The 22768-nt window shown below is 44.9% G+C and overlaps 1 protein-coding gene across 2 annotated transcripts in view; it reads left to right on the top strand.

Annotated features, from left to right (window-relative positions):
- The window catches only part of RUNX2 (RUNX family transcription factor 2), a 225351-nt gene that overhangs the window by 136545 nt on the left and 66038 nt on the right, over positions 1–22768 (top strand). The window contains exon 6 of one of the 2 annotated variants that reach the window (XM_032862028.1): positions 8326–8639. The exons of the other annotated variant lie outside the window; for it this stretch is intronic. Within the exon in view, the coding sequence (XP_032717919.1) occupies positions 8326–8342 (17 nt within the window). The 3' untranslated portion in view covers positions 8343–8639. Of the gene's footprint in view, positions 1–8325; positions 8640–22768 lie in introns of those variants that run through there. 2 annotated transcript variants of the gene reach the window in all.

The raw sequence follows: 22768 nt of genomic DNA, 5'->3' as shown, positions 1-22768 counted from the left end.
CCTGCCACTCGAAGCCGCTGATGACAGTACAAAGGAATGCAGTGGGGACCCTCCCTCTGCACTGGGGAGGATTAGAGACTGAAGAACCAGACTCTCGGCCTCTGGGCACAAGGTGTGGGAAGCACTGTGGGGGCTCAGAGGGGTGTGAGCATTCCCTGGAGGGGGAGCCTTGTGGATTCTGGAATTGCACCCCTCCACCTCCCAGCTTCTGACAACTCCATGGACATGGTTTCCTCATGTACAAAATGGGGATGCTGGTTCTCAGGAAAAAAAAATTTTTGACGATTAAATAAAATAAATAGAAGGCCTAGCATGCTTCTTGCCACAGGGTAAACACTTAATAAGCATGAACTTCTTCCTCTCTAAAATGTTAGAAAATGGATCCTAGACATCATTGAATCCCATTTGTGCATGACCCAGCTGAGGCCTGGAAATGTTGAAGTGACTCGTCTAAGTGTAAGCAACACGTCTGTGAGTCCCTCCGTCCCCCCCTCTGCTCAGAGCTCTCCCTTCTGCCCCACTGACGTTTAAGCCCCTCCAAGGACATAGAGAACTTTTCCTCACAGCCACAGTGCAACTCAAAATGGCCACTTTTGCCTTTATTCTTGGGTAGAGTACACATTACCCATAGGGGTGATCAGAAAATGCTAGCAGCACATTACAACAAAACAAGACAAACAACAACAACAACAACAACAACAACAACAAAGCCACCAAAAAACCTAACGCACCACACACAAGTTCAACGCAAAATTCTTTGAATAAAACCATCTCCTGAAATCACATTAGTAAGTCCTTGCTCCTCTATCAATTTTTTTCCACTTAAAAAAGTTATTGTAAAGATCAGAGTTGGGACATTTTGGTCTGTGGAGTTCAATTTCCTGGAGCTGGCAGTCAGGAGGCTTGGGGATCTGGGGAACACAGAACTGGAGCCCCAACATCTATTACCGAGCAACATCACCCCCAAACTCAGCATTGCAAGAGAGCAACATTTGATTATGCTCACGGATTGTGCAGAGTGGACACAGCAGGTCTCCACTGCAGATGTGTGTGGCCTCCGCTGGGAAGGCTCGAAAGGCAGGGGTCTCTGCTGACAGGCCAGATGCCGGGATGGTCTTCACTGGGATTGTCTCCTGGGGGGCATCTGTGTGGGTCTCTAGCGTGCTGACCTTGGGGTAGTTAGGCTTCTAGCTTGGGTGCTGGGCTCAGAGAACAAGGGTCCCTGCCGACCTGGTGGGGGCTGCCTGGCCTCTGGCGACAGAGCCTCAGAGGTCACATGGCGTCACCTTCACCATCTTCTATTGGTCAAAGCAGTCAGGAGCCCACCCAGATTCAAGGAGGGGGCCCCACCCTTGGGGATGAAGGTCAAAGAATAGGCAGCCATGTTGTTAAGCCCTCCCATCTGGAGATCGTGCTTTCTGGAGGCTGACTTCCCGCCATCTAAAGGATTTGGGTGCCATTTCTGAAAGAGAAAGGCAGTCTAAGAGGTGAGATTGGGACACTTGATGAAACATGGGACCATCTTGCCTAATCCTGGGGAAAGTATGCTTTTTAAGCAGTTTGCTTAACATTTTCTTCTGCCACACCGGAGCCGTGGGACAAGAGCACCTGCGTTTTAACTGGAGTGGGACTGTCCCAGGGGACACTGAAGCCTTCACCTGGGGGCCAGTGTGGCAATGAACTAGACTTTGCATTTTTATTTTTTTCCCCACTGACAGCAGAGGAAACGTCAGTGCGGGGAAAATCTGCCCCCCAGAGCTGAGCAAAGGGAGTTGTTGCCCTCCTTTGAGAGGTGGTTGGGCCTCACCCTCCAGCCTTCCCCCCACCTGTGTACATATCCAGAAGGAACATCATTTGTATTGAGTCCAAAGAGGAGTCTTTGAAGCCCTCAGAGATCTTCAGAGCAAAATGCTGGGTGAGGTCAGGGCATTCAGGAGGCCTGAATGAAGGGAGGGAGGCTGGGTGTGTGCCAGCCCGGGGCTGCTGGAGGCTGAGCGGAGCTCCAGTGATGCCCTGCTCACGCCTGGCAACCTAGCCGTGGTATGGTCTGAGGCCAGAAATGCGAATCAGCACGCTTTCCCACCTCTCCCCCATTTGCTTGTGCTCCCGACAGTTCAGAGTTTTGCTCTGGGCTGGCAACTGTGTTAGTCACTTTGGATGACAAACCTCTCCATTTCATCCTCGCCATACTCCTGTGAAGTAGGCATTATGGTTTTCCTACTTTACAATTAAAAGACTGAGGCTCAGAGAAGTTAAATATCTTTTCTAAGGTCACACAGCAAATAAGAAGGGACACTGGAATCCCCAAAAGGACAGGGCCTGTTTGCTTTTCCAAAATCAGCATGGTCACGGGGTGAGGAAGCCTTCCTCTTCTCTTGTTGTCCTCCAGTCTTCACTCCATTCCACACTTTCTTCTGTGCTGGAAACCACAAGATTTCCATCACCAGGCTTCTTGATGCTTGCAAAACCCAACCCCTTCACAGTTAGGGTCAGGAGGGAGTTTTCTGCAAAATGGATTTGAAGAAATGCCTTAGAGCTGTGCTGTCCAATACGGTAGCCTCCAGCCACACGTGACTGTATAAATAAGATGAAACAAAATTAATACAATTAAATAACTGTAAAATGCAGTTCCCCAGACATGCTAGCCGCATTTCAAGGGCTCAATAGCCACAGGTGGCTAATGGCTTCTGTGTTAGATAGCAAAGGGGTAAGATATTTGAATCATTGTGGACAATTCTGCACAGTACTGCTTGAGAGACTACGTAGAGGAAGAGCCACATTTTTTTATACCTGGCACCATTGTCAGCTTTATTAATACTTTCAATGGTACTCGAGGCGTTGATTTATCCCAAATGTTTTTCAGAGGTAAAATAATAGGCCGTATTTTTATGGTACTTTATAGTTTACAAACTGCCCTCCTGTTCTTACTCTCATTTAACGCAGCAGCCTTGCAAAGTATGGTAGATAATGACGTGACAGGTGAAGTAGCAAAGGTTCAGAAAGGTCAAGCAACTTGGCGAAGGTTCTATAAACAGTAGATGGTAGAGCCAAAATTTCAACACAGGTTTTCTCATTGTGTGCTTTCCACAGGGAGAATTTGGGCATATGACGCCTGAAATTATCCTCAGGCAAAATTATTAAGTCAAAAGTAATTTACCAGGGTTCTTGTGGGGAGAAGGGTGCTTGTCAGTTTTTCTTGTTTGGACCATCAGATTTTTCATTAGGTCTTGCCACTAACAAATGCCTTTGTTTTCTTTCCAAAGTTGTTAGCAGCTTCTATAATTATTTTACCATGAGAACAGTTTACACTGGTGTATATTTATTAATTGGAAAATTACCTTTTAAAATTAGTTTATAATGAGAATGATTATGTTTACTGTTCACTTAGACAAGTGGTAAATAAAAGAGAATCAATTAAAAAAGTTTGCTTTTTTTTTTGCTTTGCTAAAAAAAGTCACTTTCCAGAACTAGGTGAGATGGAAGATAGGTCTACATAGAAAGATAACCAACAGGGGTGCTGGGGGTTCAGTTGATTAAATGTCTGACTCTTGGTTTTGGCTCAGGTTACAGTCTCAGGGTTATGCGATCAAGCCCTTTGTTGGGCTCCGTGCTTAGTGGGGAGTCTGCTTGAGATTTTCTCTCTCCTTCTGCACCCCCGCACCGTCCCTGCTCTCCCTCTCTGAAATAAATAAAATCTTTAAAAAAACCCCAACAAGGTAACCAACAATACCTGGTCAAGTATGATGTGTGTCAGATTAGCATATGAACAACAGTTAGTTTTCACTCGTTTTTAAATATAATTTAAAATATATACCATCCACTGTTCTAGATGCTAGAGGTAGTAACCAAGACAGATGACCAGCAAACCTGAAATAAAATACATAACATTAAGACAAGAGTTTTGTGTAAACAAAAGAAAAGGGGGGTGGGATAGAAAGTGATGCAGTGGGTGGGGATACTGTTTTAGTTTGAGTATGAACACTCCCACCATGGCCAAGTTCAAGCTACCAGTATGACATCACTAAAATGAGAGTTGAGATGCGGTGTTCACAGTGGGCTCTCACGGTCTGGGGTGGGCTGTCTCTACCACATGTTTTCTTTCCATCTCTGCAAAGTGCCTGGGCACCTTTTCTATGGGATCTCTGGAGCTCCTGGTCCCCTCATACTTTCTGAGGGCAAGTAGAAACCACAAATGCTTTTTTCTCGGCTAGCCCTGGGAGCAGCTGGTGATTTGGGGCTATTTTGCCGGAGTTGGAGGCTTTGTTGTTTCAGGTTTCTGATAATTCCACGCCAGCTATCTCTGTTCATTGGAGTGCATGTGCCGGGTTGTCATTGCAAATGGTCACGAGGTCTGTGTTCCTAAAAGGACAGGAACTGCTTTAGCAGTATGATGAAAAAGAAGGAGCCAAGACAGTGGTAAAGAAGAAAACCTGGCTTATGGTAAAAGTTCTTGTGCTTGGTCAAGGCCATCTGCAGAAATAATTTCCCCAAGAAAACTTGATAGCATCGTGGAGAGGTGTTGAAATGAGGGGACTAGGATTTGGATCCCTCGCTGACCTTGGGTAATCATGACACTCTTTGAGCTCAGTGTTCCTATCTCCTGTGTAAGGTCACGGTGAAGATTAAGTGAGCTAATGTGCAGGAGTGTGTGAAGATACATGCAAAGTGTCTAGCATAGTTTCCGGAGCAGGATAGGTACTTAATTCATGAAATCTCCCAGGGAAGAGCAACAGCCATGGGTATATAAGGAAACGACCCTAAAGCTATCCTCCTTGGGAGAACCTGGGAGGATCCAGACTGGAAAAGGTGGATGGAGGAAGACCCACATGTGACAGGTGCTGGAAGGACAGAGGAGTGGGTGGAACTGTGCCTCCAGTCCAACAGCTGAGACTCTAACAACTATGAAACTGGGGCCTTATTCGCCATCACTGTGCCAGCTGGTGGCTCTGGATTCCTCATTAATTGAATGGTGACAGTGGTAGTGCCCAATGGTTGATTTCTCCAGTCATACTGGGGAAGTTGGGAAAGAAAAGTCCCTCTGAGTTGCTTTGTTTGCAAAGTGAAATATAAACTAAGAAATATACGTTAAGAACATTGCCTGTAGCATCGGTAAATCGCTGGAGAGTCGTTGGCCAGAATTTCCTATAATCCTAGAGTCTGTAGATGCTAATCATAGTCTAGGGCTTCTCTTTGATATTCTGGGACTGTAGTCGAATTGATAGAGGAGCTGCATTTGACTTAGAATGAAATATGACATTTCATAAGCCAAGCAATGCAGAAAGAGCAGACGAAGAAGTAGAGAAAGACAAAAAGGGTGAGCGGCGAATCATCCCTTGAAACATGAGCCAGGGAGCATTAGATCATAACGGACAAAAGATCTGAGCTCCCAAGAATCCAAATGTTGCATTAAGAGCTGAGGAGTAACACAAGCAAGGAGGCTGTGGGGCTGGGGAGGGACATCCATGAATAATGGAAGGTGGTGGTCTCCAGACAGAAAAACACCTTTCCTCCCAATGCAGTCCTAGGGAACCCAGCATGTCTGGGACCGGGACAGACTTGAAGCTGAGCTATCAGGACCCGTCTCATAGCACACCCCTCAAGCCGTGCTGGCTGGACCCTGAGCACGAGCCTCTCCAGTGAGCTACAGCAACCTGCTAGGGTTCACACCACCTCCGGTACTCCTTGCACGCCCTGTGGCTCAGGGAGCTTTGCTCCCTCAGAGTGAAGGAAATGGCCGGGAGGGTGAAGGGGGCGTGGAGAAACCAAATATCTAGGAAACTGTCCTCTTCTTCACTCAGCCTGGTGAGTCCCTGAGCACCAGCTGCAGACAAGTAATAAGGGAGTGCCAACAGGTTCAGGAGGAGGAGAAGAGGAAAAGTCAGGCAGGGTGAGCTACAAAATCCCCCGAGTCAGTGCAGGAGACTGAGTGGAGAGCCACATTCTCTGCGAGGGCCTGGGTTCTTCTCGCTGCTCTGCCCTGGCTAGCCATGCTAACGAGGGCAAGTCCCTTCAGTCCCTTCAGCTTCAGCTTCCATAGTAGTAAAATGGCGACGCCAGTAGCCCTAGATGGTTTCCAAGTTCCTATCTAGTCCTCTAATTCTCTTCTTTTATCAAGGCCAGTTTCAACGCTGGCTTCTGAGGGGTGCAGGTTTGGGCTGTGGTCCATTGGCTAATGTGGATGGGATCCAGTAGCATCACCACCTTGGGGTTCCAGTGTTTGCCCTTCTCTTGTTAGGTCCAGTGGAGACTGGCTCTTGCTTGGAATGGTCAACACATGGCATTCACGGGGCACTCGGGTGGCTCAGTCAGTTGGGCATCTGCCTTTGGCTCAGGTCATGATCCCAGGGTCCTGGGATCGAGTCCTGCATTGGGCTCTCTGCTCAGCAGGGAGTCTGCTTCTCCCTCTACCTCCCCCTTCCCCCCCCCCAGCTTGTTCTCTCTCTCTAGCTTACTCTCTCGCTCTCTCAAATAAAAGCTTTAAAAAAAATACATGGCATTCACATTCTGTCTGCCACATCATATGCTAACAGCATGTGTTGTTAAATAACCCATGGTTTCCCACTGCTTCTGGGTTAGATGTCAGGATGCTTAACTGCATTGCAAGTGCCATTGAGACAAGGAGCACCTTACCTGGACATCATGGCCGTGCTCTTATATTTGGACTAGGCATAGAGGACTTTGAGAATTTAGCCTGGGAAGGACTCCTGATCTTCTGAGAGCATATATGATGCTCAGGATAGCTTTTCCACCTGCTCAAAGTATCCTTCTCATGGGACACTTAGCTGTTTATCAACTGACTCCTAGCTCAAGGAACCAGTCAGTCCTGTTACAATGTTGCTTAACTTGTAACATGGAAATAATAATAGCCTCCTTGCCTTCATTTTAGAGTTCGAGGGAAGTGCTTGGAAAAATACCAAGTGTGAGGCAACTGTACGATTATTAATAATGTTGCTATTATATGTTTTGATTGATGAGACTTTGATAAAGGGAAAGGCTCTCTGCCCTCCCCCCATCCATAAGACCTGTTCCCAAAAGTACATCTCAGTCCACACTCCAAAGACATTTCTTGGAACCACATCTTAGTCTGGTTCACCCAATAAAAAGCCCCTCTGGCTCCAAGTGGGCATGAAAGTTCATCGCAACATTTGCCATCAATAAAAAAACAATTCTTTCCATATGAAAAGCATTACTGCTGTCAAATGGTTATTGAGTGATGATACCTGAATATTGGGAACACAGGAACAGGGAAACATGCGTACAAAGGGAAACCTCACAGGGCCGCCAAATTGTAAAGATAGAAATGCCAATATCAGAGGGAATTGGTTAAGCAGAGCAGGGTACGTTTGCCTTCACCGAGCAGGGACGATAAGGGGAGAAGGAGTGGTGGGAGGTGGGGAGAAGCAGCAGGGAGGAAGGAGAGAATCAGAGCTGCCTGGTAGATGCGTCGCAGATGAGGGGGACATGCAGAGTGACTGTGACAGCCCACAGACCACGCTGCCATGTGGCTAACACTTCCAGTCCAGGAATTTGTCAGAAATTATCTTCTAGAAAGTATGGTGACAACAGCTGTTGCCTTTATAATCAGAGCTTCTTTGAGGCCCCTTGAGAAGGTCATCCGCTTTCAGAAACCCAAGCCATTACCTCTGAGCCTTCCTGGCCAGGACGTCCTGCCTGCTCCTTCATGCCATTTTTCCCTCTGCCACTCTTCTGTTCCCATTCCAGTTTCTCGTTCTGCCACACATGCTCACTTGCTACCACTTACCTCTGTGGTTATTCCTGGCTGGCCAGAAGAATGTGGGTCCATGTGGTGGATGGGGTTGAACATGGCTTTATTCACTGCCCAGCAGGCCTGGGGCGAGTTACTTAGCTTTTCAGCCTCAGTCACTTGATCTCTTCAGTGGGAATGATCCATTGCCTTGTGGTTGAGGGTGAGAAGCAGATATAATGCAACAGTGAATACCCCATGGAAGGAGCTGGACACATGTGAGGTTGAGTGACCATATTCCTGGTTTGCCTGGGACAGTCCCTGTTTAGAACTGTTGTCCCTATGACATCAGTAATGGGACCCCATTTCATTCTTGAAAGTGCCATGGTTTGGGTGATAAATTGTATCACCTTGGGCATTGTGATTACCAACCCATGGAAATATGGAGGGTCTAAATGGGACTGGGAGCTCTCCAAAAGACCCCCAGGTCCTCAGAATGTGTGTCCCTTCCTCCTCTGTCCCAGAGCAGAATTTCATGTCTGTGCGTTGTGATTGACTTTCAAAATTAAAATTCTTCAGTTAGTCCATTAAAAGAAATAACCGCCCTGTTTTAATTTCAGCAACGGCCTTGGAATGAAAAGACTACTAATTACACCAATTAACCAAGCATATTAAGTGCACATGTTCAAACGAATATTAACATACCATCCATCTTGGTCCTGAAGTTCTTGAGATGCTGGGATGCATAAACATTTAGTGGAAGAAATTGTGACTTCAGAGAAAACACAAACAAAGCAGCCTGTTTGTTTGTGCAACTGTCTGCTTAGAGAGAAACAACCAAGAGACATGGAAAGACATGAGGGTGTTTCCCAGTTTATGTTTCCAATTATTGCCCAGAGGAGACAGAACAAAGAAACTCCTATTTATAGCCAAAGTCTAAAGTGGGAAGTGGCAGGGGTGGTGGGGAGGAGAAACTTCATCATGAGAAAATACTATCTACTATTGGCATTAATAAAATAAGATAAAATAAAATAAAATAAGATAAAATAAAATATAGTATAATAAAGCTGTAGTTTATCAAAAGAAAAAACCATCTTCAGGGAAAATAAATAACTCCTTCCATGTCTTGACTCCATGTATGATGTTCTCTAAAACGACTTTACTTACCAGGAGTGAGAGCCAAGGTGGGAGTGGGCTAACACCACTGGAGTGGAAGAGCTTTGTGGTGGAAGATGGTGCTGGTACCCAAGCTTCAGGCTATGACGCACTGTTATACCTATAACCACCAAGGCCAATGAAGGCCACGTTTCTTTGTGCACACCACTGTCCCTTCTCAGGGCTCAGACTTCAGGAAATGCTCACAGGAAGCAGAGGATGAAGCTCAAGGGCAAGCTTAGCTACTCAGAAAGAATTCTGGGTAATGTACAAAGGGCCACAAGTCTCAGGATCTAACATGTCGGCCAGGGATGCCACAGTGGTACCCTGCTTGGTATGCCAGTTTTGCTGTCACAGCCTTGGAGGAGGGCACCTGCCTTGCATGATTATGGTTTGTCCTTTCTTCTTCCTTCCCTTACTTCCTCCCTCCCTGTATCTTCTGTTTAAAAAATTAATTTTAAAAAATAAGTGTTAAGTACATACATGGGCCACACACTGTGTCAAGTAATTTCTGTATCATCATCTCATTCAGCCCTCATAACAACTCTTTAGAAGTCTGTTGTTACCATCACCAGTTTATAAATGAGGAAGTTAGGGCTCAGAGAGGTGAGCTAAGGTGCTCAGGTCACACAGTTGGAGTTCTAGAAGGCCTGGGAAATGGCCAACTTGGAAACCATCTGGAGACACCAACATTGATGAGGAAAGTGCCTCCATTTCCAGGGTCTTTGTTCCTTGCCTTTTGGGGCTTCAGATCTCATCCCTAAGCACTGGGAACATGGCTCCAGAAGCACCCTGGTATAGAGCACAGAAGATGCACCTGCCAGCCCCATGCAAGTGCCCATGGTATGGTTGATATACTGCCCTCTCCCTTCTAACATCTTATTTAAAATGTCACAGTCATTCCAGATCATCTAGTGTTGTGGACTGGGATTAGGGAGGGTCCTGGGAGAACATGCAAATGAGGGGTTTTGTTTATTTTTTGCATTCTAAGCAAATTGGCTTGTGTTTTTGAGGCTCAGAAGGCCATAGTGGTATTTCCTCTTTTGCTATGTCAACTCCCTTCAAGGGAAGATATCAAGGAAGGGTTTCTATTCTATATAACCTTTCTGAATGTCCAATGAGTTGAGTCTTTTTCTTTCTCAATCAGAGATTCCCTGAAGCTGGCTCAGGCTGGAAATGAATCCTCCTGCAGGAACAGACTAGAATAGGCATTATCATCACCATTCATTAAGTAATTTTTGCCCCTTCCTTCATCTTTAAGTACTCAATTGCTCTTACTTCTCTGGACCTGCAGGAACAAGAACAGTAAACAAATTCTATCATTTCTTTCCTTTTGGGTTTATCCTTTCCTTCCATCCCACACTTATTACATCAGCTCAGACAATCATTTTAGTTGTTCCAACTTACTTCTCTGATTCTAGTCTTTGTCTCCTGATCCTTCAATTCACGTTGAAGTCTCCTTTCCAAACAATGTTCTATTCTCAGATCCCTACTGATGCAAAATTCTGCAGTACCCCATTGCCTATTTTTGAGTTTTTTTAATCACAAAAATTGCCCTTATGATTTCAAATTCAAACAATACAGGAGTGTATAAAGGAAGATAACCAACTCTTTTGTTTTCTATTTATCTTCAAACTAGAGGATTGTTATTTATTTTGAAATTGATTCCTCTTAACTTTAAAATGTTTCTCAATAAACTCCATGCATATGCTAAACAAAAATTCATTCAAATCATAATAGAATTCTTATATTGAAAAATAAGACTACTACCTCACAGTTTTCACTAGCACAGTCTGTCAAATCAAAATAAAATGCCTCAGCAAACGTTTCAAAATTCTATGTGCCACAGTGCTGCTGGGGTTACCTTCCAAACCTTATTTCCACTCCTCTTCAGTTCAGACCAACTACTCCCTCCAGGTCATGCTCTCCTCTGATAGTCTGCCTTTTAACTGGAGAGTTTAACCCATTTACACTATTTGTAATAACTGAACTATTTGGATTCATTTCTTACTACCTTATTTTGCACTTTCTAGTAATATTCATCCAGATTTTTCTATATTCTTTGCTTTTTTTCTTCTTTGCTTCCTTGTTTTGAATTGCTTGGTTTTGTCCCCCCACCCCCAATTCCAGTATTTTCTCTGCATTCCAGTTCTTTTAGGGGTCACTCTGGAAATTTTTGTATGCATATTTAGCATAATAGAATTAAAAGTTCATCAATGTATTTAAGCTTTTTATGAACAATAAAAAAGCAAAGAACTTTTGAATTATGATTATTCACTGCCAAATTTTATATGCAGTTGTCCAGATTTTAATCTTCTCTTGATTTTTAAGAAAGATTTATTTATTTATTGGGGAAGGAGAAAGAGAGCACGCAGGGCTGGAAGGAGTGGCAGAGGGAGAGTGAGAATCTCAAGCAGACTCCACACTGAGTGTGGAGCATGATGCAGGGCTTGATCTTAGCACCCTAAGATCATGACCTGAGCTGAAGCCAAGAGTTGGATGCCCAACGAACTGTACCACCTAGACACCTCTTCCATTGATTTTTTAAAACCCAAAGAATCCTTGGTTTTTCAAAACTCTCTTGATTTCATTTTATACTATCAATTTCTATTTCTATTTAATCATGTTTACCTTAAATTAAATCTTTGTGTACTGATCCTCCTACATTTTTTCAGACCTACCTTCTGAAATCTTTTTTTTTTTTTTTTCCCTTAAAATACATGTACTTTAGAAGTCCCTACAATGAGAGTGTTCTGGTAGTAGATTCTCTGTGATAGTTTGAGATTCCTTCTTTGTCACCCCCTCCATTTTTGAAAGATAGCTTTCCTTGTTTAGAATTCTAGATTACTAGCTATTTGATATCAGTTGGTTGATATTAATGCATTTGATTTTCTTTGCTGTTCTTGAGAATTCAGCTGTCAGCTTGTCATTTTCCAGACAGTCTGCTCATTCTCTCTGATTGCTTTTAAGATCTCTTTGCTTTTGTTGTTCTGCAGTTTCACTATGATATGTTTAGGAATGGCTTTCTTTTTACTCATGCTGTTTGGGATTCTCTGGGCATTCTTTAATCCATGCACTGATGTCTCTCATTAATTCTGGAGAATGCTTAGCCATTATTAGTTTTAATGTTGCTACCTTCTGTTTTCTTTATTGTTTCCTATAGAATCCTCTCACCCTATTTTCTGGGTTTGTTGAACATTTTCACATTGTCCATTGCTATTTCCTTCTCTATTACAAGTTTGTGTAATCCCTTCAATATCCCAGTTCAGCAGTTTTCCCTTTTAGCCTCATCACTGAAATTCTAATTTCAATGTTTTTCATTTCTAGTTTCTAGTTAGTCATTTTCCAGATCTGGCCAGTTATGATAATCTCTTTTCTTCTTTGCTATGCTTTCAACCTTGTCTGATTTTTAAAAACCTATTAATTATATTAATTTCATATTCTGTGTTTGATTAGTTCTGGTATCTGTGGTCTCTGTAGATCTGATTCTAGAGTTTCTTGTTTCAGTTAACTCTCACTCAGGGTGGCTGATTTCCTTGTGCATTTAGTGATTCAAAAAAAAAAAAAGAAGTTCAAGTTTCCTTGTAACTCACTGTGTAAGAATTCATTTTGAGGTCCCATTTAAACATGTCTTCTGCCAGAGAAGACTAGAATTTGCTTCTGCCAGGTGTCTGATGCTATTATCAAGTAGAACCAATTTAAACCAAATCTTCAGAGTTTTCTTTCGGCCCTAACAGTTGTGTATATTCAGACTCCAAACCCATGAAAGTCCAGATCTGAAATTAGAAGTGGAGTGCGAGTATTTTTTTCTTTTTCTTTTGCTGTTCCACTCAGAGCCAAGGCCAAGCTGGGCTTGTATCTTTATCTTCCTGTTCTCGTGGCATAAGACTTTTTTTAGTTCACTCACTGAGAGTGTTGCCCTTCATTATTCTCGGCTTCATTTATGGGGTCCCCACTTAGACCTTTTATTCATGGTGGGCTTCGGGTTTTGTCCCTTTTGTGTGGGAAATGCTGATTCAAACACTTAATGGCTGCTCTGGATTTGGGCTTTCTGATCATTTCTGGGGCCCAAGTAATTACTTCACTTTCTAGCCAAATCTGTTACACATTAGAAAAATGTTTTTCATATTTTATCTAGTTCACTTAGGAATTCTATGAAAATCTAGTTTGTCCTATTGTCAGAAAGAAAAGGCTCTGGGTTTTAGCTTATTTCACTGGTGAAGTAGTAATACTCCCATCATTAAGATTTTTGTGAGGATTAAATAAGATACTGGGTATACTTCTATGCAGAAGCTTACAAAATGATAGCCATTACTGTTCTTGCCACTCTTCTGTTACTACTACTACTACAAGTACAACAACGATTACTACTAAAAACACAAAAGGGCCTATTATTCCATGGAGAAGCAAAGAATTAGATGGTTGAAAGGAAAATAGTTGATTTTAAAAACAGTTAGAAATTAAGCTTTCTAAACATATTTCTCATATGTATTATGTGTGAGGGCTTTTTTTTTTTTTTTTAAACACTTTCCTGAAGTAGCTAATAACAGATCACCCTGTAGGACTTGAGCCCTGTCCCCTGAGCTATAGCTTTGATAGGGGTACGTGTGTGGGCTAGAGGCTAGGCTCCAGTCAATAACCAGTGTCAGAGTCCACAGTGGAAACACTTCCGCTCTGTGCAGCGTGGGTGGGCAAGCTGAAAGAACGCCATTTATTGGAAAAAAGGTGCTACACATATACAACGAGGTGTTATATTTATTATTATTTCTATTTTAAATTATCCATCGGAGAAAGAAGACATGGCAAGAATTTTTAATGAGGCCCAAGGTCAAACTGGGTTCAGAAGCCCAAAGGAAAACACGGTAGTGCTCTGACCAGGATGCACGTGACCTTGGGCAAGTCAAATAACCTCTTTGCGTCCATCCCCCTTGGGTGTGAAGCAGAATAGTGGAGCTGTATGGTTTTAGGAAGCTTCTACATCTCAAATTCTGTGACTCTCATCTCTTCCCAACTCATATCCCCCGGGATCCCTAGTTCACCAGCTTCTTAGACCCACCACCATGGCTGTGCTAAAGAACACCGTTTATCCGACAGTGTCTGCCTTGAGCCCCCCTTTCTCTGATGTGAGACAAAGAAATCAGAGCCACAGTAGAAGCAGAATCCTTCATGTGGCTTTGGCCTCTCCCCCTTCATGAGATGCTCATCTGTTTCGGATGTGTGGTTGGAATGGGAGGAGCTACAGCAAGGTGCCCCAGCTGCCATCTAAGGAAGGAAGTAGTTGGAACAGATGCCTGGGAGTGAGGTGAGCCCTGTGCAAAAGCAGACCACACCCAGAGACAGTCTGTAGATGTGTTTTAAGAAGACTTGGGCGCCTGGGTGGCTCAGTGGGTTAAGCCGCTGCCTTCGGCTCAGGTCATGATCTCAGGGTCCTGGGATAGAGTCCCGCATCGGGCTCTCTGCTCAGCAGGGAGCCTGGTTCCCTCTCACTCTCTCTCCCTGCCTCTTTGCCTACTTGTGACCTCTCTCTATCAAATAAATAAATAAAATCTTAAAAAAAAAAAAAAGAAAGAAGACTAAAGCAATAGCCTGATCCTGCCCATGGCAGGGGGGCTTCTCCCTAAGCCTAGATGTCACCACCACAGCAGGGGTGCACGACCCACTAGGAGGAGGGTGGCTGAAGCATGGTGGTGTCTTGGAAGAGTCTGATTAATGGGTGGCTGGAGCAGGTGTGGATAGCATGTCCTGAGAGAAGGCACAGGGGCTGGGGAGAGATAGAACTGGGTTCAGAACTTGGGTCTACTACTCTTCAGCTTTGGGGACCTCATCTCTGACTGGAGGCTGGAAGCCAGGACATGGGGGCTACTGTGTCATCACTTCCCAAACTTCAGTCATTGGAAGGCCACATCAAGATGGTTGTTGGGGCGCCTGGGTAGCTCAGTGGGTTAAAGCCTCTGCCTTCGGCTCAGGTCATGATCTCAGGGTCCTGGGATCGAGCCCCACATCGGGTTCTCTGCTCAGTGGGGAGCCTGCTTCCTCCTCTCTCTCTGCCTGCCTCTCTGCTTACTTGTGATCTCTCTCTGTCAAATAAATAAATTAAAAAAAATCAAGATAGTTGTATTCACCTGCTACCTATCCTATTATTTCCTCCTATTTGAACTGCAGTTGAGTTTCTTTCTTATTGAAGTGTTTGCTTTACAGGGAATCTTTCTGTTACTATAAGAGATGGAAAACCAGTATCACATGTCACAACTGCAAGCTAATCACACATGCGCACCCCACAGTGAAAACAAAACAGTGTTGTTAAATCATAGCTCTCTGTACTCCTACCTGTGGAATTCTCTGGGCCTGAGGTTTCTCTCCTTTTGCTAAAGGGCAGACTAGCCATTTGTAGGTTTACCAGTACACCCTACTAAGACTTTCTTTCTTCTGATGTAATGAAGAAGACTGACAAAGGATAGCAATAATGGGTATAATTCATTGAGTCCCTTCTGTGTATTGCCACCAACACCTCCACAATCAGGTGAGACAGGTTCTCCTGTTATTTACATGCCTTTTCCAGCTGAAAGCACCAGGGATGAGAGATACTAAATCATTTGCTGAAAGCACACAGCTCGCTGGGGGTACGGACACGATGGGAACCCTAGTGATTTGTCTCTAGAACTAGAGTCTGGCACCACAGGGCTGTTTCTTCCCTGGCATGGTGAGTCAATATTGTTTACTGCTATGGTTTCATGATGTCCAAGAGCATCTTGGGTGCTGCCTCAAGGCATTTCCTTCATCATGAGTTAGAGGCGTCTCATACATGAAGAGACCTTGAGAGCATTGTGCCTGACACCTAGAAAGAGCCCAGTAAGGCTTGGTCCCTTCTCTCACCACATCTCCCGTCCATGCAGCAGGGGATCCTAAGCTCTGTTCCAGTATTCAAAGCTGCTTGAAGAGCAATGACCACTTTAATCTGTCACATCCTAAAGGCACTTGGCCATCACTCTCTGATCATGCCGTAACTTTAGGCAGCCTTCCAATGGTGACTTGCTTTCCACAGCAGACCTTCTACCTGGGAAGAGAATGGACCAATCAACTGACAGCAGTGCTCTCGCTTTGGCTCACCCGTGTACCTCAGCGACTGGTGCAGGGCACTCAGAGTATTTGCTGAAGGAGTGAGGAAGTGGCTGGTGCTTATATTTCTGATCCTAATACTATTAATGATGAAATGGCCATGTTACAGAGCTCTGACACTATGCCTGACCCCATAGTAAGTGTTTCTTCCCTGTGTTACTTGATTTTTCATCCATAACCCTAGGAAGGACATACTATCATCCTGTTCTACAGATGAGGACACTGAAGCTTAGTTTGATGGCAAAGCCTGTGGGGACTTCCGATTCGAGCAGAAACTGCTCCCACCAGAGTTAGCCAAGTGGCTCTGAGTTCTGGTGAATTTGGTGGATGACGGCCAGGACTTTGAGCACCAACTCTGACTTTACTGACCACCCTGGCCTACAGACCTCTCAGTGTGTGTGTATGTGGGCAGGGGGGTGTGGTCAGAGGCACTGACTTTGGTCTCAGACAGGCTCACGTCCAAATTGTCTTCTGCCCACTATGGGCCAAGAGATTTGGGGCAAGCCACCTAATATCCCTGGGCCCCGATATTCTCTGAACAGAACACTGCAGAAGGGAGCACTCAGCACAGTGCTTTTAGTATGAGCTAGCATTGAGTGAAAGGTATTTATTACTACAGAGAGGAAGCAAAGAGGGCCTGAGCTGGGAAAAAGTCATTTTAAGAGGAAAAGAGAGTTGGAAGCAAAGTTATTTCTGTTTCTCTGTGACTTTGGTGCGAGTGTTAGAGGAGGCCTCGGAGTGCTGATTTCCTTCTTTTCTTTGAAACACCCCAGGTGAGCAAATGGTCCCATCCAAGCGCCCCTAGAATGTGTCTTCAGCACCCCTAACTGTTGGCTACACATTGTCCTGAGCCACGTGGACTGCCTTGCTGCCTGGTCCTGAAACGGCCTGCTGAGGCTGTGGCCTTTTAGGAAATTAATTCCCTCACACGGCAGCCAGAGCCAGGAGAACACCCAAGAAGCCCAGGGCCAGGGCAGCGGTGATGATGAAGTGAGTGTGAGCCGGGCCTCCTCAGGAAGGAGCAGGCTCAAGCTGCAGGGAGCAAGGGGAACGAAGGCCTGGCCCGAGTTGGGGCTCCTTCTCCAGCCGGGACGCCGGTGGGCCCATCCCTCTCCCGGGTCCTCAAGGGTCCCATCCATCATGGCCCTGGAGTTCTGCACTGGAGGAAGACTCTGTCAATAAAATATGCCCTCTCTTCCTCATCCATCCTCCCTACCCCACCCCTCCGCCTTCCTTCCAATCACTGCACCAACCCTTACTCACCTGTTTACTTGGTTTTGTGGTTTTGACTTAGATGTGGTTGGAAGGGGTGGGGCAGAGGACAAACCTCCACCCCACCGCTTCACCTCTCCCTCACACACAGAGGTGCCCTCCTTGGTCTCAGAGACCCAGCCTGGTATTCTTGGCATAGCAGATGGGGAAGTTCTGAGTCAGTTTCTCTGGGGTGGGGCTCAGGGATGGGCATTTGTTAAAGGCTCCCAGGTGGTTGTAATTGAGAGCCACTGGTCTAGTGATGGAAAGAACCAGATAATAGCTGTCCTTGAGAAGGCAAGTCTCGGGGGAGGAGTTGGGCCTGGCCATCGTGAGAGGTAGTATTGCTGATTCCTGCATAAATATTAGCTAAGGATGGTTTAATTATCTGCAGTCTTTTGAGATGCCTCTCAAAATCTTACTCCCAACATTTCGTGCATGTGGACAAACAGCTCGCTTGACTCCCACCAAAAAATGGTCCTCCCCGAAAACCTCTGAGAGAATGAGGGAATCATGGCATCAGTGATGATTTAGCTCAGGTGGCGGTGGTGATAGTAAGTGGGACCAGCCAAGATCGGAAACCTCTGGTGCTCAGGTCATTCTAGATCCCTCCAGACTGAACTAGTAGGTGTGCCCTAAAATAACAAGCCCCATCCAATTCGATCTTCTGGGTGCTGGAGGCCATCTTCAGCCTGCCAGGTTAACCTAGAGGGCACCCAGGCACAGAGAGAGGGGAGACTGCCCCCGCTGCTGTTTCCAACAGATTTATAGTAGAGATCATAGGCTTAGAGCCTCAGCGTGGCTCTACAGGGGAGTTTTAAGGAAGGAAAGGTTTCCTTGGTGGGTGTGATTATGTGGCGAGATAGGGTCGTGAGCGTGGCAGTGGTATGGGGTCAGGAAATGTGAGGTTCATGGGAAGCAGGCCTGTGGGGGTCTCGGTGATGAAGAGCATGAAACACACTGATCAAGCGCACAGATATGAGAAGGCTCCTCAGCCTCGCCCCTCCCCGCCCCAGGCTTTTCAACCTCAGGTGCAGACCTGAATTCTGTGCTTGGTGGCACAGTGATCTACAAGAGGATCCTCTGTTCTTCCACTTACTTTCCCCTTCCCCAGTCAGATTGCCACAGTCAAGATTCATCATGCACCAGCAACAACCAACTAGAAAAGGTGATAGAAAACCAGAGCCTGCTCACCGCGCCAACTAAGGCCACAGCACATCTGGGTATTAACCTAACAGAGGATTGCCCAAAACCTTTTTGGGAAATCTTAATTACTCTTTGAAAGAAGGGAAATTAAAGAGGGATATGATACCGAAATATCTTTAATGTAAACTGAAACGCACAAACTCCATTTTTTAAAAGCATATAGACATATTCAAGGTCTTATAGTAAGTAAGTAGGTGCCCATAGAGGGAGGGCATGAGATAGGGGCTCACGGACATAGACACATGTATATTATTTAACAACACTTCAACACATTTCCTCAGGGAATAATAGCTGGTCTCTTGAATACTCAACCTCAATAGGCAAAAAATGTGCATATTGTCACCGTCATTATGCATGTCCTTATTTTTAAACTACCAATTTTAGATTTCCTGGAGGTCAGGGATCATTTCCTGTATTTCTTTATATCCTCCGTGGTGCTTAATGGAGGGCCCCTGTAGAAGCTGCTGTATACACATTTTTGTAAAATATCCATGAAAAATAACATTTATACATCATCGGACATTTAGAACATGTGCATTACAGAGAAAATCTAAAAAAAAATCTCTATTTTGAAAATTTAGAAAATGCAGCTAATCAAAAACATCATAAACTCACCGGTAATTCTTAGAGATAAACAACGTAAACCTTGTGGGTATATTATTCAAGATTTCAGTTGGAGTATTTTTTTTTTTTTATGATTGCTCGATGGCTTTTTAGTTTTTACATCTAATAGTTTTTGCCATTTTGTAGTTGGAATGAGAAAGCATTTAGAAATGAATTCAATGTACGAACTATGCTTTGCAAGAAGTGTGGAGCGAACAAGAAAGGAACCGTCAGTCCTTAGGATGATCTAAAGGAAGAGGAGGGGCTGGCCAGGCTCCGCGTGGGTGCGTGTGTGGCCAATGAGGGCAAATAGTGCAGAGATCAGCCAACTTTCTCTGTCGAGGCCCAGCTGGTGAATATTTGTGGGTCACACGATCTCCGTGCCAGCTACTCACTGATGCTGTTATACCGTGAAAGCAGCCATAGACGGTATGTACGCAGATGAACGCGGCGGGGTCCCAATAAAGCTTTATTTATGGGCGTTGACATCTGAATTTCATACAACTTCCTCAGCTTTCAGAGGGAAAAGAGAAAGCTCGGCAAATCCGAAGAACCGATAGAAGGTTCGTAGGGATCATCCATTGGGGTTGGAGGGGCGAATGCACCTGCGGAAGTTTCAGCCACAGACAGCTGGGTTCAGTGCGCCCCGAAGGCTTGCAGGTGGTGGAGGGAGATCAGCTGGAAAGAGCTTGCGAAGAAGGACCTGTTCCCGGATCGCAGGGAGACTTGAACCATTGCTCAAACGCCAGAAAGTCTGCTTCTGGGTTTTTCTGCACTCTCTCAAGAAGAAAAAAAAAAAAGCAACACCCAAGAAGACAGTGCCTCTCCTTGGGAACACCCAAGATTTAATGCAACTAGCTGACCCTGGAGTTGGATGGGAGACATGTCCGTAAATCACTACATAAGCAGGGCTGACAGTCTGTGGGATCCTCGCAATATCAGCCCAGCCAGGGTATGTCCTCCTCACTGTTTTTATTATGACACTCCTTGGTACACACCTGTCATTTCCACGTCGCACGCCCACTGCTGCTGCGTTCCCATCCGTCCCAGCCACCTCATCCCCAACTTCCCTGATGATAAAACCAGATCCCATTGTCTGTATACCCCTTGTTCCGTTCTTGATCAGTTTCATCCTGATTGAAGTGCTCCTTTGAAGCCCTCCTAAACAGAGCTTCCCTCCTCCCTTGGTTATTTCCCTCCTGCCTTCCCACACCCCCTGATGACCTTGGGCTGTGAATGTATGCAGTGACCTTCGCTGGGCAGAGGAAAGATTATGTTTATTCTCATTTCATTAAACTTTGCCGAAATTAAATGCGTACCTCAATGAAACATGACACATCACAAAATCTAAGCAGATTGTTTTTCTACAGAATGCCCGATCTCAGCCCGATCCCTTGCACCTTTTTCCAGATTTCCTGGACGTGGTGTCTGGGGGGCCACACCTGTCCACTTTCACTTCGTTGCCCTCCCAACTGCAAGAAGGCTTTCAGCGTCTGGAGTTTGAGATGGGATTGCCTAACCAGGGGAGACATTAAGAAGTGATCTCATGGGCAAGATTTACACCTTGCAAAGTTGCTCAGAATTTTGAGCAGGATTGGGTTTTTTTTTTTTTTTTGAATGGACTTGCCTCACTGTCCTGGTTTGCAGGCCTAAATGATGAAGTAGTTAATATACAGCACATAAAACTGTCCAGTCTGTTTGTTCTCGCTGTCATATCGTCAGTAATGATGGCAGGAACTAACTAATGAGCCAGCCCAAGTATCTGTGTACACAGAGAAAGAGAGAGGAGGCCAGGGGGCACGCATAACAAATAGAACTCCTATTTCTCTAAGAGAGCAACTCTTCATTTCCTAATGCTTTTCTCGTGAATAGTTCAGGTCTTTCAGGAAAAAAAAAAAAATCCTTTATGAAATGTAAGCTCCGTTTCTCATTTCATTGAAAAACCTTTAAGAAAAGCCATTTTTCATACTTAAGACTTTTCCAAATCTCTCGTAACCAGTGACCCTCTGCATTGTATCTTTCGGAGCTGGCAGTCATCCAGCGACAATCCTTAAAAATCCCTTTACAGTTTTAAAGGAAAATACAAGTTCTCATTTACCACTGGATCGAGTCAAAAAATAAAAGCTTAATGCCTTGACAGGCCTGGCTATTTTTTTGAGGCCTAAGTCTGATTTATGGCAGTAGCCAGCAAAGCAGGCTGGTGAGATATTTGCTGCTGCTCCCAGGGATATGGAAAAATGAAGTGTGAAGTTCTGGGGAGAGCAGGCCACAGCCTTCCAGTCACTAAACACTCCCACCAAGTTGGCAGGGGAACAGAGCCCCGGGCTGCAAGATGAACCTCAAAGGAATAGAGGAGGAGAAGGGGACCACGCACCGTGTCAAAATACTGCCAAGGCTTACCGCTCGCCATACATTTTGTGACATGGGGTGGGATGTTTATGAGGGGGTTTTAGGGAGGGAAGAGAAGAGAAACATTTTCTTCCTTCGTTCTTTGTTTTATTTTCTTTATAGCTTCCCTGTAGAGGTTTCACTCCAAGTAGGAGAAATTAAGAGCAACAACGGCAATGTAGGAAGTTGCTTAAGCCCCCACCATAAAATCGTTCAGATCGAAAAATATGATTTGGTTAGAGAGAAAGCACGGACTTGCCCTGGGCTTGGAGCTTCAGGGCAGGAAGACAGACCCACTTCCCCGCGCCAAGGTCCCCGGATCTGAGAGCGTGGGAGCCAGGATTTTCATTCCCATGAAAAGGGAATTTCCTAGAGGTAAAAGTCAGGTGCCCCCCCCCCCCCGAATTTTCTTGAAGTGAGTCATCACAAGTGCATATGCCAGGTGATGAAACGCTTGGTGGTTTTTTTTCCCTCCTTTTATTTAAAAAAAAAAAAAAATTAACATCCACTGTTTAGATCTATTTTTAATTTCAAATTTCTTAAGTTTCTTAAGAGTCCTGGATACCCAGGCTTGTCTCAAAGGGCTTCCTCTCTACCTGGTATTATTTACAGCGGAGATAGATGGAGCCCCTGGCGAAGCAGGGGTTGATGTTCATTGTCTTCTTAAGCGAAAAAGCCCTCTTTTAGGTGGTATTTTTGATACAGGCAGGAAAGGGCAAAGATGGAAAACGTGCAACTCATTTTCTCCCCATACAAACTTATCTTCAGAAGATCATTGGCCAAATCTGATTCATTTGAGAGCTAAAATGCACCCGTTTATTATTTTTAAGTTTTAATAGTGGCATCTCTAACCGCCAGATGGGGATTTACGTTCCAGTAAAGTCTCTGGGTCAGTTAAAGCAGGCTCGGTAATTACAGAAATGTTTATGCTCAGGCGTAGTCGTCCCCTTGCCTCTCTAAATCACTAACGAACACACCTACTCTCCCTCAGACAGACTCTCCCAGGCTCACTTTAACACCCCCACAAAAACGGCCTCCCTCATTTACTCCCTTATCATAAAGCTAAACTTCCAGATAATTCCACTCAATAAACATTTATTGGTGCCTACCATGTATTAGGTCGTGTTGGGCAATTGAGGGGGCTTGGGAGGTTGGGTAGGCTATAAAAACAAGACTCTGCTCCTACACTTCAAGACATTTGCAGTTGGATGGAGGGAGAAACTCATCTTTGATCCATTTGCCTTTCAGTAAAATTTACCCTTGGGAAAGGCCACCAGAAGCGCTTTATTTTTTCCACGTTGGCAGAAGAAGAGAGCAAGGGGGCCTCCTAAAACTGAATGACTT

The sequence above is a fragment of the Lontra canadensis genome, unplaced genomic scaffold (genome assembly GCF_010015895.1).
Source record: "Lontra canadensis isolate GAN:19392208 unplaced genomic scaffold, GSC_riverotter_1.0 scaffold23, whole genome shotgun sequence".
In the NCBI taxonomy this organism is placed as follows: Eukaryota; Metazoa; Chordata; class Mammalia; order Carnivora; family Mustelidae; genus Lontra; species Lontra canadensis.
Note: the sequence above shows the minus strand (reverse complement) of the source record. Positions and strands in the feature narration are given on the sequence as shown.